Source organism: Grampus griseus (assembly GCF_964374135.1).
Source record: "Grampus griseus genome assembly, chromosome: 12".
Lineage (NCBI taxonomy): Eukaryota > Metazoa > Chordata > Mammalia > Artiodactyla > Delphinidae > Grampus > Grampus griseus.
The window spans coordinates 22,705,837-22,720,782 of NC_139006.1; the positions used below are offsets into that span (position 1 = coordinate 22,705,837).

The window sequence follows — 14,946 nt, forward strand, 5'->3', positions numbered from 1 at the left end:
AAAGACCTGTACTTGGAAAATTATAAGACTCTGATGAAAGAAACTGAAGATGACACAAACAGATGGAAAGATATAACATGTTCATGGGGGGCTTCCCTGGTGGCGCAGCGGTTGAGAGTCCGCCTGCCGATGCAGGGGATACGGGTTCGTGCCCCGGTCTGGGAAGATCCCACATGCCGTGGAGCGGCTAGGCCCGTGAGCCATGGCCACTGAGCCTGCGCGTCTGGAGCCTGTGCTCTGCAACGGGAGAGGCCACAACAGTGAGAGGCCCACGTACTGCAAAAAAAAAAAAAAATTAAACATAACGTGTTCATGGAGTGGAAGAATTAATATCATTAAAATGACCATAGTACCCAAGGCAATCTACAGACTCAGTGCAATCCCTATCAAATTACCAATGGCATTTTTCACAGAACTAGAACAAACAATTCTAAAATTTGTATGGAAACACGAAGACCCTGAATAGCCAAAGCAATCTTGAGAAAGAACAGAGCTGGAGGTATCACAGTCCCTGACCTCAGACTATACTACAAAGCTACAGTAATCAAAATAGTATGGTACTAGCACAAAAACAAACATATAGATCAATGGAACAGAACAGAGCCCAGAAATAAACTCACACACTTCTGGTCAATTAATCTATGACAAAGGAGGCAAGAATATACAATGAGAAAAAAACAGTCTCTTCAGTAAGTGGTACTGGGAAAACTGTACAGCTACATGTAAAAGAATGAAATTAGAACATTTTCTCATACCATATAGAAAAATAAACTCAAAATGGATTAAAGACCTAAACATAAGACCTGAAACCATAAAACTCCTAAAAGCAAACATAGGCAGAACACTCTTTGACATAATTTGTAGCACCATTTTTTTTTGGATCTGTTTCCTAAGGCAAAGGAAACAAAAGCAAAAATAAGCAAATGGGACTTAATTAAACTTAAAAGCTTTTGCTCAGCAAAGGAAACCAAAGACAAAACAAAAAGACAACCTACTGAATAGGAGAAAATATTTGCAAATGACATGACCAATAATAAGTTAATATCCAAAATATATAAACAGCCCATACAACTCAATTAAAAAAAAACCCTGATTAAAACATGGGCAAAAGACTTGAATAGACATTTTCCCAAAGAAGACAGACAGGTGAACAACAGGCAGATGAAAAGACGTTCAACATCACTAATCAGAGAAATGCAAATCAAAGTCACAATGAGATATTGCCTCACACCTATCAGAAAGGCTATGATCAAAAAGACCACAGGTAACAGATGTTGGCAAGGATATGGAGAAAAGGGAACCCTTGTACACTCTTGGTGGGAATGTAAATTGGTGCAGCCACTATAGAAAACAGTATAGAACAGTATAAAGGTCCCTTGAAAAACTAAAAATAGAACTATCATGTGATCTAGCAATTCCATTCCTGGGTATATATCTGAAGAAAACGAAAACACTAATTCAAAAAGATAAATGCGGGCTTCCCTGGTAGCGCAGGGGTTGAGAGTCCGCCTGCCGATGCAGGGGACACGGGTTCGTGCCCCGGTCCGGGAAGATCCCACATGCCACGGAGCGGCTGGGCCCGTGAGCCATGGCCGCTGAGCCTGTGCGTCCGGAGCCTGTGCTCCGCAATGGGAGAGGCCACAACAGTGAGAGGCCCGCGTACTGCTAAAAAAAAAAAAAAAAAAAAAAAATCACCAAAAGATAAATGCACCCCAGTGTTCATAGCAGCATTGTTTACAATAGCCAAGACATGGAAGCAACCTAAGTGTCCATCAACAGATGAATGGATAAAGAAGATGTGATACACACACATATACACATAATACTACTGGAATACTACTCAGCATAAAAAGGAATAAAATTTTGCCCTTTGTAACAACATGTATGGGCCTGAATAGTATTACGCTTAGTGAAATAAGTCAGAGAAAGACAAATATATGTTAGCACTCATATATGGAATCTAAAAAATAAAACAAACAAATGAATATAACAAAATAGAAAAAGACTCACAGATATAGAGAACTAGTGGTTACCAGAGGGGAGAGAGAAGGAGGGAGGGGCAACATAGGGGTAGGAGATTAAGAGGTACAAACTACTATATACAAAATAAACTACAAGGACATATTGTACAGCACTGGGAATACAGCCAATATTTTATAATAATTAAACTGAGTATAATCTAAAACTCTGAATCGCTATGTTGTACACCTGAAACTAATATAATACTGTAAATCAACTATACCTCAATAAAAAGAAAAAAGAGGATGTTTTTCTGTATGTACACTATACCTGAATAAAAAGTTAACACACAGGAACTTCCCAGTGGTCCACTGGGTAAGACTTTGTGCTCCCAATGCAGGGGACCCAGGTTCGATCCCTGGTCGGGGAACTAGATCCCGCAGCATGCATGCCACAACTAAGAGCCCGCATGCCACAACGAAGATCCATCCCATCCCACAAGCCGCAACTAAGACCTGGCGCAGCCAAAATAAATATAAATAAATATTTTAAAAAGTTAACACACAGATAATGGTTTCAAATTAGATAAATGGAAAAAAAATATTATCAACAGAAATAGGAAGTTTTCAATGCATCTTTTCAAAGATCAATCCATTATGCATAATTTGAACGTATCCCAGTTAATTGCTTGGGTATTTGGGATTCTTCCAATAACATATGTGCATTCACTCAATGTGTTTATTGAGTAAGTCTTATGCCTAGTCACTCTTCAACAAATAAAGGCTGGTGGGGGGTATATCCACAGGTTATTGATGAGGTCATACTTTTAAATTCTCCCAATGCCTCTAACTACGGTAAATCTTCTGTGCTATGCACTAACATGACTGAGGCTAACATAGCCCCTGGCACATTTGAGAATATGACTTTCAAAGAAATCTGGCTTTCTGGTATAGCTTTCCTAGGTGTAAGTTATAGCAAACCTCTAAGTGATGTCTTCTTGCAATTCTTTCTCCCTTTCATTTTTAAAGCTATGTTGGTAATTTCTGTGTAATGTCTCACTTTCCAGTTGTTTAACCTTTCTCTTGGCAGGAGGGAATTGGGTTTTGTTTGTTTAATGAGGAGAGTTGTTAGAAACGCCTGCCTCAGATGTCTTGTATCGTTACATTCAGTTCATGCTAAGATCATAAGTATTCTGAATCTTAAATTAGGCACCGTCTCAGTCAGAGGTTAGTACTTACACATTTATCATTAGGTTAGTATAAACTAAAGGAAGGGGAAGAAAAGCCCCTCATGGGGCTGAGGTTGGACTATGTTCTCATAGGAGTTCTAAACCATTTTTGGTAACTGTCATTTTCCAAGCATCAAAATGTGTAGAAAGTAAAGGGCCTCAAAATATGGGCTGTCAGTAGTGTGGCAAATTTTGAACATCACCTCATCTCAGATCTCTGTACAGAGGTACCAAGTTGCAATCACAGAAAGGCAGTTTAAAAACTACTTCATTTGAAATCTTTTCTATTAAATGATAAACATTAAGAGGAATAACATAATCTTACCTGTCAACAAAACATCACAGTCAGCAGAAAACGCAACTAAGTAGCCAAATAGAACATTTCTATAATGTTTGAGCATTCAATATCTTCCTTGACATTATTTTTTAATCGGGGCACTCAAGCAGGCAGCAGCCTGTCACTTACAGCCTCTGTCATTTCCCGTTCCAATTCGTTAAAACCTAGGCTTTCCCCAGAAACACACAATCCACATGGAGATTCTTCTGCCAGTCAGAAAAGATCAATTCAAAGGATGCAGAAATTGATATGCAACTCTTGAGTGGGCATGAACGCCATAATAAACTGCTACCTACGCATGGAATTATATTTTCTAGGTTGACAGTGTATGGGCAGAAGCAGCAGGAGCATATGTTTAGATTTTATAGTCGGCACTTATTTCCTATCGACTGGCTTCTCTTTGGCTGCCAAAAAATAGATCAAGTTCAGAAGCTAAAGCCAAGTTGTCAATTCTTTATCTTTGCCTTTCTCTCTAAAAAATACCTAAATTAGTAAGGCAGCATAGCCAATTTACACACAGAGGCTTGATTAAAAACTTCAATCATTTGCCTCTCTTTCCTTCCCTGTAATACTTAAAATTCTAGGATTTCAAATTCATAAACACTTCTATAAACACCACTGATCCAAAAAAAAAAAAAAAATCACATGGCTACTGTATAATGTATGCCCCAATGAAAATAACACCCTAACGCAGAAATGAGTGGGCTCAAAATAATGTAGCTGGAGCTCTCCTCTTAACCATGAGTGAGGCACCTGGGATTGCAAAGGCAACATTTAGCTTTCAGAAGCTTGTTGCTGACAAGAGTGGAAAGAAAGGATCTTACATCTTCTTTTCTTTCCTAATTCTAAAGCGGTGAGCAAAATGTCTGCTTTTATTGGTTTGAAGTGGCCTAAACCACTGCCAAAAAATGTGCAAAGGAAATTATATATACACATTCTCCTCCTAAAATGCCACCTCCTTTGTGAAGCTGTCTTGATTCCCCATTCACAATGCATACCTTCCTTCTCTACACTCTATCATAATTTATACCTCCATTAATATTTGCAAATTATTTCCTATGTGAGTAATGTGTTTACAGGTCTCCCTCTCTTACTAAACTGTAAACGTCCACAGCTCAGGGACCAAGTCATTATCTCTCTGGTCCCCACAAGGCCAAGCAGAGTGCTTTATAAATGGTAGGTGCAAAATAAATGTTTGATGAATGAATAAATACGGTGGTGTCAGCTTTATGATGACTAGAAGTTTTGATGATGTTAAGAGTAGTTGCTCCCCAAACCTCAATCTCTTTTCTCTGTATTTGGTATCATGATTATGTGCACTGAAGAGAGAGAAAGATTTAGAGATGTCTTCCTGAGAATACATTTTATATTTGATATGTCTATTTTGATAACCCTCGAGTAAACCATCTTTTGGAAAAGATTTCCAGGGTTAAACGGAATTCAATGGGGGAAAGTTTCAATGAGTCAGACAAAAGCTATCTCTACTTCCTGTGAGGCAGTGTGCTGTCACACACCTCAGAAAAAAAAGTGCAAAATTGTAAAAGCTGAGAGCATGACTCCACAAGACTCTATTAACCAGGTGCTACCTATATAAAATGATCAAGAAGAGGAAAGAAGGAACCCTGAATGGTCTTTAGTTCTCAAAAAGCAAGGGTCTTAACTAGAAACTAATGAGTGACAACTGTTTCAGGTACACAGCGTAAAAAGGAAACACACGTGTCTAAAGAGAGAAAGGTCAACTTTAGGCAATGAAAAGTCATCTCAAAAAAGATCCTCCCCCCACCCCCACCCCCCACATTTTCATCTGTTTCACATGTTATTTTACTACTGGATACAGGATTTGGCAAAACTAACAACTGGTTATTTGGAAATTTCTAAACAATGATCACTTTCTCCTACAATGTACATTTTTCCATTCCAAAACAAACAAGATACTTTGTTTTGACAGGGACAATTTCCAATCGCTTAGCACTGAAACGCATAAAAGAAAATGGAAAATTGTTTGAATACCATATAGCACTTTTGAGTTTATTAGGCCATTATCCCCAGGGCTGGATTTAATCAAAAGATGAAGAATACAAACTCAAAAGCTTTTAGTTGACAAGAAGTCAGTCTTGGAACTTCCCTGGTGGCGCAGTGGTTAAGAATCAGCCTGCCAAAGCAGGGGACACGGGTTCGAGCCCTGGTCCGGGAAGATCCCACAGGCCACGGAGCAACTCAGCCTGTGCGCCACAACTACTGAAGCCCGCACGCCTAGAGCCCATGCTCCTCAAATGAAGCCACCTCTTCCTTACGGTGTGCAGGCTTCTCTGTAAGAGAAGTCACCGCAATGAGAAGCCTGCACACCGCAACGAAGAGTAGCCCCCGCTCACCACAACTAGAGAAAGCCCATGCTCAGCAACGAAGACCCAAAGCAGCCAAAAAAAAAAAAAAAAAAAAGTCTTGGGCTTGGGATTTTTGTGTTTGAGCTGTAAGTCAGGTTCACAGAAAAGTAATCAGAAACTAGACTGGCTGGAGATAAGAAAGAGCCTTGAAATGAGAGGTGTGATACCATGGGTTCCACCTGTGACTTGGCCTCTCAACAAGCCTGGGGACCTTGAGCAAATTACCTAAACTCTTATCTGTGAAGTTCTTTGATAATTTCTAAAGCCCCTTTTAGCATGATCAATTTTTAATTGTCTAATATTTTTCCTTAAGTCATCAATTAGTTCATTCAACAATATGAATACCTTCAATGAACATAGTAAAGGACAGTTTCTGCCCTCAAAGAGTGGATAAGTCAGTGGGAAAAGTGAAGGCTTCACCCGCAGTTCCTAGGAGCTCATTCATCCATTTTAGTTCTAAACAAAGGTCACAGAGGAGCCCAGAAGGGAATGTGGATGGAAAGGAGTAGGAGAAACTCCACAGAAACTCTTGGGAGGAAGAGAGGGTAATTTATTGTCTCAGTCCACCAAGTTTATTGATTACTGTGCTGGGCACTGGGGATCCTGGGGTGACCTGAAGAGATCAGGCCTCTAATGAAGCTTACTTGCATTCTAGGTGGTGAAGAAAGAAAACCAGGTTAACAAATAAATGAAATCCAGATTGTGATTAGTTCTAGGAAGAAAACAGAGTGATAATGAGAGAGAATAACTCTGTGTGTGTGTGCATGCGGTGTGGTAGGGGGGTGGACTTCAACATAGGGAAGGCCCTTTGGAGATGGTAGTGGTTAGCTGACTGGGACCTCAAGTGAGCACAGCCAGCACACAGGGGCTAGTGGTTCAGCTCGAGGGAAGCAGGAAAATGCCGAGGCTGGAAAGCGCTGGAGCAGACAGATCATCTGCATGGTTGTTTTAAAGAGCAGTTACTTCTGGAAAGTACAGAATTAAAGCAGTACAGATGACCCTTGAACAACACCGGTTTGAATTGCGCGGGTCCACCTACACGTGGATTGTTTTCAATAAATACTACAGTAATGCTACACAATCCACAGCTGGTTTAAATCTCGGATGCCGAACCTCAGATAAGGAGGGCCGGCTACAAATTTACAGGCAGATGTTTGACTGTGCAGACTGCCAGCACCCCCAACCCCCCAGTTGTTCAAGGGTCAGCTGTAGTTCTTGACTAAGGGCCATTTTGTCCCCCAGGGGGCATTTGACAACGTCTGGAGACATTTTGGGTTGTCAAATGATTTGAGGTGGGGAGGGTACTACTACTGAGATTGAGAAAACCTGCACTGAAGGAATTTACTGCCCGAAGTTTGGTTTTAGTCATTAGGTTATAAACTCATGTTTTTACAAACTTGAATCTTTTTTTTGTTTTCCTTTACTGTGGAAACAAAGTAAAAACAGGTTTCAAGTGACCCACTGCTTCATCCACTCTCTCAGGAAACCACACTGCAGAGGTTCCAGGGGCTCCACAAACCGCTGAGAAGCCCCACAAGATACTAGATGTGTAGCTGAACCCGTTGGAAAGGGACCTGCGGAGACCCACACCCAACTGCTCACTGGGGTTGCCTCTGCGCAGGGGACCAGGTTAGGAGGCAGTGTAAGAGGAGCACATATTCGTGTTTTATTTCCATAATTACCAATGAATATTAAAAATAATGCAAAGTGGGGGTCCATACAGGGAAGAAGTGGAGAGATGCCCTCCTGCGGGCGAAACCTCTGTCCTCTGGGCCTCTACCGCCCTTCTGCGTTGACGCGGTCCCTCCAGGCTCTAGCCTCCCCTCCCACACCCACCACCCCTCACCCCCCACCCCCGGCGGGCCCTTGGCCCGCATTAACCCCACGGCCCCGCAGGCTCTAACCCAGGCCCCTCTGAAGTCCTCCCCGCCCCCCCTCACCTCGGCGGGCAGGCGTCTCCTCAGGGAGGCTGGCAGCAGGCTGTCCTCGACGTAAGGGTTGCCCAGGCGGAGCAGCCCCGAGCCGAAGGCCCCGTCGGGGTCCGTGTGCGGCGCCTCGAGCTCGGTGCGGGTCCCTCAGGCCCGGGAGCGCCCGGCGAACCCTCGGAAGGGCGGGAAACGCCGGAGGAGAGCCTTGGAGCCGGAGGCCTGACGCCAGGTGAGCAGGGAACCACCTCCTCACGGGCGCCAGGAGGCCAGGCGTGGAGGGCGGGGCTTGCTGGGGGCGCGTTAGCCGTCGCTCGCCTCTTTTTGCATATTCATGAGACCGAGCGAGGTGGGCCGATCAGGCGAGCAGAAGTAATGAATTATTCATGAAGCGTCTCGCCCCGCCCAGGAAGGTCTCGTTGCTTATTCATAAGCCCGAGGGAGAGTTTGAGCCGGAAAAGGCCGTTGAGTCCCTCTCACTGGGAGGTGTCGACCCTCTGAGGTGAGGGCTGTCCAGATGCGAGGCATACGGAGAAAAACGGCGCTTGAGCGTCGTTAGTTCTCTTAGAGTTTGGGGGGGTTTTTTTTCCTCTTAGGTTATTTTTTTCCCTTTACGTTTCTTTTTCCTCGAGGCTTTAAGTTTGATTTGAAAGTATTTCTGTGAGGCCCGAAGTATTCTGAGGAGTAGCGGGAAGGCCGGGGCTGAGGGGAAGGACAAAGAGGAACCCCTAGGTAGCATTCCCCACCCCCCTCCCCAAAGCTTGATGATGAAAAATTTCACATTTACTGGGGGTGGGGGAAGTGGGGTGCGGGGGTGGAAAGAATTGTACTGGGAACACTCACATTCCCACTATCAAGGTAGCTTTTAAATTGAAATGGTGGTGGAAAAGAAGGAATCAGTCCAGGTGAGGACGCAGCAGCGGGCAGTCGGCAGCCAAGCTCTTATTCCGGCCGACACCTGCGTGTTGCAACCAGTCGGATCGGGAGCTTTGTGGGGGAGGGCTATCTATCTTCTAGGTCAGGTTTTCTCCAGCCATTGAGGTGTTCTGTGAGAATCAATGGCTGGCGCACACCAAGAGGTGTGAGTCCCCACGGGATGACCTCAGCTCCTCTTTCGCCTTATCCAGGATTTGCCGTTTAATCTCATGGACTTTAGTTCCCCAAACAGTGCAGGGGAGAGAGTGTCTTGAAACTCAAGATTAACCAATCACCGAAATGTGTTCAATTGTGCAGAGCACTGGACTCGGTGTGCAGTACATCATGTTACTTGGCTGATGAAAATGAAGAAAAAGTACAGTTCTTGCCCATAAAGGAGTTTTAAACTGATTAGGATAATAATCTAATTTCTCCCCCATTGGGCCATAAATCTCTTGAGGTAGGAACAGTATTTTACATCTTTGTAAGCCTACACGAAGACTAGCACGTGGTAGTCGCCCAGTAAATGTTGAATAGAATGAATAATTGAAGTAGCCTGAAGAAGATATTAAAAAACCAAAAGAGCATGAATAAATACCCAGTTAATATAGTGGAAACCATTTACTCTGAGTGAGCACAGAGTAGGGGAATTAACAGGACCAAATGGGATTTGTTAAAATGGAGAATAATAATTTATGGGAGCAAACTCTGTGAAACCTCTGAGTCACAGGGTGACCTTTAGCAAACCATGTTCCCTTACTGGACTTCACTTTCCTCTTCTTTGTACTGATAGTTTTATATTGTACATTTAAATCTATGATCCATTTTGAATTAATATTTGTATATGGTGTGAGATTTAGGTTGAAGGTTTTCAGGGTTTTTTGGTCTATGGATGTCCTGTTGTTCCAGCACTGTTTGTTAAAAAGACTATCCTTCCTCCACTGAATTGACTTTTCTTTAAAATGAAAGGATTGGATTAGTTTTAGAGGATGCCTCCTCCCCCTTCCAACTCTGATTTAAGCCCATTTATGTTGACAGGTACTTCCTTTGAGTAAAGCCATCTCCTTCATACCATACACATGTATGGAAGGTCATCTAGCTGCATTTTAGAATCTAGCTGTTGGACATTATACATTTGATAGAAAAGGGATTTTCTTGTTTTAAAAAAATGGTTTTGGAAGATTGGGAAAGATGGGTGAAAAGTATTAGGAAATCAACTATTATTGTCTTTGGGCAAATGTAATGAAACTTTTTTGTGTGTGTCACTCAGAAAGCCTCCTACACCCCCCCCCCCAAAAAAAGTGGCTTAGGCCTTCAGAAACTAAACAACAGCTGGTTAATTTTTATCTGAATCTTGGATTCACACATAAAAGGGTAAAAGAGTAATTGTGCCACCATTTTAAATAGGGCAATTGTGATGTAGGTCAAGAAGTAAGCCCAGAGTGAGTCTTATCTGAGAAAACACAGAAATTTTGTTTTTCTGGGCTTCCCTGGTGGCGCAGTGGTTGAGAGTCCGCCTGCCGATGCAGGGGACACGGGTTCGTGCCCCGGTCCGGGAGGATCCCACATGCCATGGCGCGGCTGGGCCTGTGAGCCACGGCCGCTGAGCCGGCGCGTCCGGAGCCTGTGCTCCACAATGGGAGAGGCCACAACAGTGAGAGGCCCGCTTACCGCAAAAAAAAAAAAAGAAATTTTGTTTTTCTCAAGATCATAATCCTTGTCACAGAGTAGACATATCAAGCATAAGAGTGAATGTATTGATGCCCTGTGAAGTTTCGGATGTTTGTGGATCCAATATACAAGCAAATATATAAGTCAAAGACATTTGGAAGTTAAAGTTCTGTTCTCAAAACCCATAGTTATGAAATATCTCTTAAGTTTTAGATAATGAGTTAGAACAAGGTGATAAAAAAATATCAGAGTAATTCTCTGAGAGTACATGATCTGTAGAGTCATACCTCCTGGGGCTGTCAGCTTGTGAGCTTTCAAAATTAAGCAGAGTTTGTACTTGAATAGGAGACCTCCACAAAACACCTGCTCAAAGGGAAAAAGACAGTAGCAACAGAATAGTTAGAGGTTGAAAGGAGCCTGGCTATTTAAAATAATTATTTAGATCTTTTTTGCCTTTCTGAAGCCAGTTTATTTCAGGACACCAAAAAGAGACCCTACCATGTTTAGAAATAAGCAAGCAAGCCCAACAACTAAGAAGGTGCTGGTAATGCAGTATTTTAGATGGAATGAAAGCAAGGGAAATTTCATTACAGAGTCATTATAGAAAAACTCCTAAATTGTGAGTCAAATTTTCTTGATTTTTATTCTCAGTTCTGATTGACCTTGAGTAAGTCAATTGACTTCTCTGGACCTTGATTTTCTCATCTAGAAAATTAGATGTTTGGACTAGATGACATTTAAAGTTCCTTCTACTTCTAAAATTCTGTAATTCTATTCTAGACCCTTACTTTTTCCTTGTTCATGTAGTACTTCTCTATTGATTCAGCAGATATTTTTTGAGCACCTACCTACTTTATTCCAGTACTGTCATGGTGCTAAGGATTCAAGAATGAGCTAAACTAGACACAAAAGTTTATATATGATTCCATTTATATCAAATGTCTGGAATAAGCAAATCCATAGAGATGAAAAGTAGATTAATGGTTGCAAGGAGTCAGGCGAGGGGAAAATGAGGTGTGATTGCTAGTGGGTATGGAGTTTCTTTTAACGTAATGAAAATCTTCTGAAATTAGATGGTAGTGATGGTTGCAAAACTTCATGAATATACTAAAACCAACTGAATTGTACCTTAAAAAAAAAACTTAAAAAATATAGAATGAACTAGGCAGATACAACTTTGCCCTCACATTATCTCACAGCAGGGTGGGGTGGATACATAAATGCAATGATATCGAATATATTACAATGGGCACATAACCCAGACTTGGTGGTGAACCAGGGAATAATTCCTCGAGAAACTTATACTAAGCCATGTCTAGAAGATGAGTAGGAATTGGAAAGGGAGGAGGATGTTTCAGGCAGAAGGAACATTACAAAAGCCTGAAAGCTAGAGAGAATATAGGTTAATTAAAGTAGATAAGAATAGCTGATGCATAAAAGTGTAAGGGAAAATGGTTAGAGATGTGGCTAAAGAGGCATGAGCCAGATCTTGAGGCTATGGTAAGGAGTTTGGATTTCATCCTGAGGACAGTGGGGAGCCACTGAAGTATTTCAGTTGAGGAAGTTACATAGTCAAGTTTGTACTCTAAAAAGAATACTCTGGCTGCAATACAAAGAACAGACTGGAGAAGGGTAAGACCAGTGACAGGCAGACTGGTGGTTGAAGAAATCCAGTCAAAAGATGAGGCTGATCTGATCTGAAGCATAGATGACAACAATGTGTATAAAGTGAGGAGTGGACACTTGAGAAAGGAGAATGGATGTGGGAATGAGGGAGGGAACAGGGTTGAGTCATAGTTTTTAGGCTTGAGCATCTAGGTATTTGATGTTGTCATTCACTTAGCTAAGGTACAGACATAGGTTTCGGGCAAAAGAATTCACATTTGGGTATGCTGGGAACATCAAATTGGAACTGGCTCATAGAGGTATAGATCTGCAACTCCCCAGTGAAACCTAGGTTGGGGGAATACATCTAAGAGTCGTTAGAATAGAAATATAATTGAAACAAGAAAGTATTTGTTCATCCAGGGAGTGTGTTTAGAAGTTAAAAAAAGAAAAAAAAGCTCCTAGGACAGAGCCCTTGAAGAACACCAAAAGCTAAGAAAGGGTCAGGTTACACTCAGAAATGAAGGTTATAATCTGAAGTCAACAAAAGGTACCTTGGAATCATTAAGGACCAAAGGACTATTAGGTGGTTTCAGCCTCATGTAAAATCTTGTAAAAGAGTGTCCCCTAGTGCTGCTCTGAAGAAATAATTTGAGAGAAATTATTACCTGTTTATAATCTCTATCACCACCTTGTGGCAGTGTCCTTAAATAATTCTGCCCTCTTTTATTTGCAAAATCTTCCAGAATCTTGCATTAATTTGTACACAAAAACAAGTCACAGGCTATCCTGAGTGATCCAGAATGGAATTTCTTTAAGTGGGTTATCTACAGATATTTTGGTCAGAACTCCATAAAACCTTGACAAGAAACTACAATATAAATTAAGTCCTTTGAAAAGAAAAAGGGAAATTTACTTCTTTTTTATGTTAGTGAAGCAACAGAATTGAAAACTATGTATTTTAAATATTAATACTTTTTATTGTGGCAAAATGTACATTACATAAAATTCATCATCTCAGCCATTCTTAAGTGTATAATTCAGTGGCACTAAGTGCATTCACAGTGTTGTACAACCATCACCACTACCCATTTCTAAAAATTTTTCATCATCCTGAACAGAAACTCTGTACTCATTGAACTCCCCATTCTTTCTACCCTCCAGCCCCTGGTGACTTCTATTCTATTCTCTGTTGCTATGAATTTGACTACTTTAGGTATCTCTACCTCATATAAGTGGAATCGTGCAATATGTGTCCTTTTGTGTCTGGTTTATTTCACTTAACATAATGTTTTCAAGTTTATCCGTGTTGCAACATGTATCAGAATTTCATTCCTTTCTAAGGCTGAATAATATTCCATTGTATATACCACATTTTAAAAATCCATTCAACTGTTGTTGGACATTTGGGTTGTTTCCACCTTTTGGCTATTGTAAATAATATTGCTGTGAACATTGGTGTGTAATCTGTTTGAATCCCTCCTTTCAATTCTTTTGAGTTTAGACCTAGAAGTGGAATTGCTGGGTAATATGGTAAATCTATTGAACTTTTTGAAGAACTGCCATACTGTTTTCCACAGCAGCTGCACCATTTTACATTCCTACCAGCAGTGTACAAGGATTCTGATTTTTCACATCGTCACCTCCACTTGTTGTTATTTTCCACTTTTTTGAATAGCCATCCTAATGAGTATGAAGTGTAAACTTTAACTTTTGAGTTTACTTTGAAAATCAGTTACACATGAAGTTAATTCAAGAAGTATTTTTGAGCCCCTGTTATACAGAGAGCACTGTTACACTCTGAGGGAATAACAAGGATGAGTAAAATATACTGTTGAATCTTTAGGGGATTTACATTTATTTTTCCCCTCCAAATGTATTTGGGAACAAGTAAGTCAACTTAAATTTTTATCGGGTGGTTGGAAAAACTAATCCAGAGATCGATCTTTATAGAAAATTGGTAGTGGAGATAAAAATGTTTATTAAACTAATTTTCAAAAGAATACAATCAAATGCTAATTATATAGTTCTTCAGAAAATTCACAATAAGGATTACATTAGGCAAGGTCTCTAATTTTTTTTTTTTTTACAGGTTAGACTTGTTAAAAGAATCCTTGATAGATTGCTATAATGGCCACTGCTCAGCTCTCTCATTCTATCAGAATTCACAAGGCACCTAAGGTATTTATTAAGAATTAAAAGAAAATCAATGACTATTTAGTGAGTTAGTTCAGAATCATGACTTTAGTCTTTGGTGTTTTTTTAAACAGCAGTTTTATCAGTTAATCGGCACATAATATTCTGGCAGAGTATGTCTACATTTTAACTGGCTAATGGACTGAGGATGTTCAGGAAATCAGAATAGATTTCTACAAAGTAACTTATTGGGTGCTTGTTTCATGTTTATATATTTAGACTTTGTAGAGGAAAAGAAATCAGAAACAAAAAAAAGATGTTTAAAGAGAATGGCTCTTTGTTAGACATTCACTTCCTGACACAATTAGGACACTTCTAATGCACACTATGATGTAATTATAATAACTGGAGGAGAGAGCACTTAGAGAAACTAGGATCCTGGGGCCATGGGGAAGCATGCCAGGGCCAGGCAACCTTGCTGGGTTCACCTGGGCAAATTTATCTTGTCCCATGACATTCATTAATGAACATTCATTGATTCATTGAGAGCTTAATATTATATAATATATATGTAATGCTGTGTTATTCTCTGAGAGAATTAAAAAAAAAGAATCTTCACATTCTAGAAGTTTATAATCTGGTTAGGGAAATAAGATTTACAGGAGGTAAGTCAATATACAAAGCAGTATATGCATTAAATATATGTGAAAAGAGTAAAGCAATACAATTATAGGAATTCAGAGATTTTATATAGACTGGAATGGTTTGTATATTCCTCACGAAGGA

The 14,946-nt window shown here is 40.6% G+C and overlaps 1 protein-coding gene and 1 long non-coding RNA gene across 4 annotated transcripts in view; one reads left to right on the plus strand and one right to left on the minus strand.

Annotated features, from left to right (window-relative positions):
• Positions 1-8,076, minus strand: part of LOC309830717 — a 68,983-nt gene extending 60,907 nt beyond the window's left edge. For all 3 annotated transcript variants that reach the window (XR_014297524.1, XR_014297525.1, XR_014297526.1), the window contains exon 1: positions 7,849-8,076. This is a non-coding gene — a long non-coding RNA (uncharacterized lncRNA). The remainder of the gene's footprint in view (positions 1-7,848) is intronic.
• Positions 8,077-14,154: 6,078 nt separating this feature from the next.
• The window catches only part of HORMAD2 (HORMA domain containing 2), a gene marked incomplete at both ends in the record, with an annotated part of 67,956 nt that continues 67,164 nt past the window's right edge, over positions 14,155-14,946 (plus strand). Inside the window, 1 exon segment of the mRNA XM_082667609.1 lies at positions 14,155-14,205. Coding sequence (XP_082523735.1) covers positions 14,155-14,205 — 51 coding nt within the window.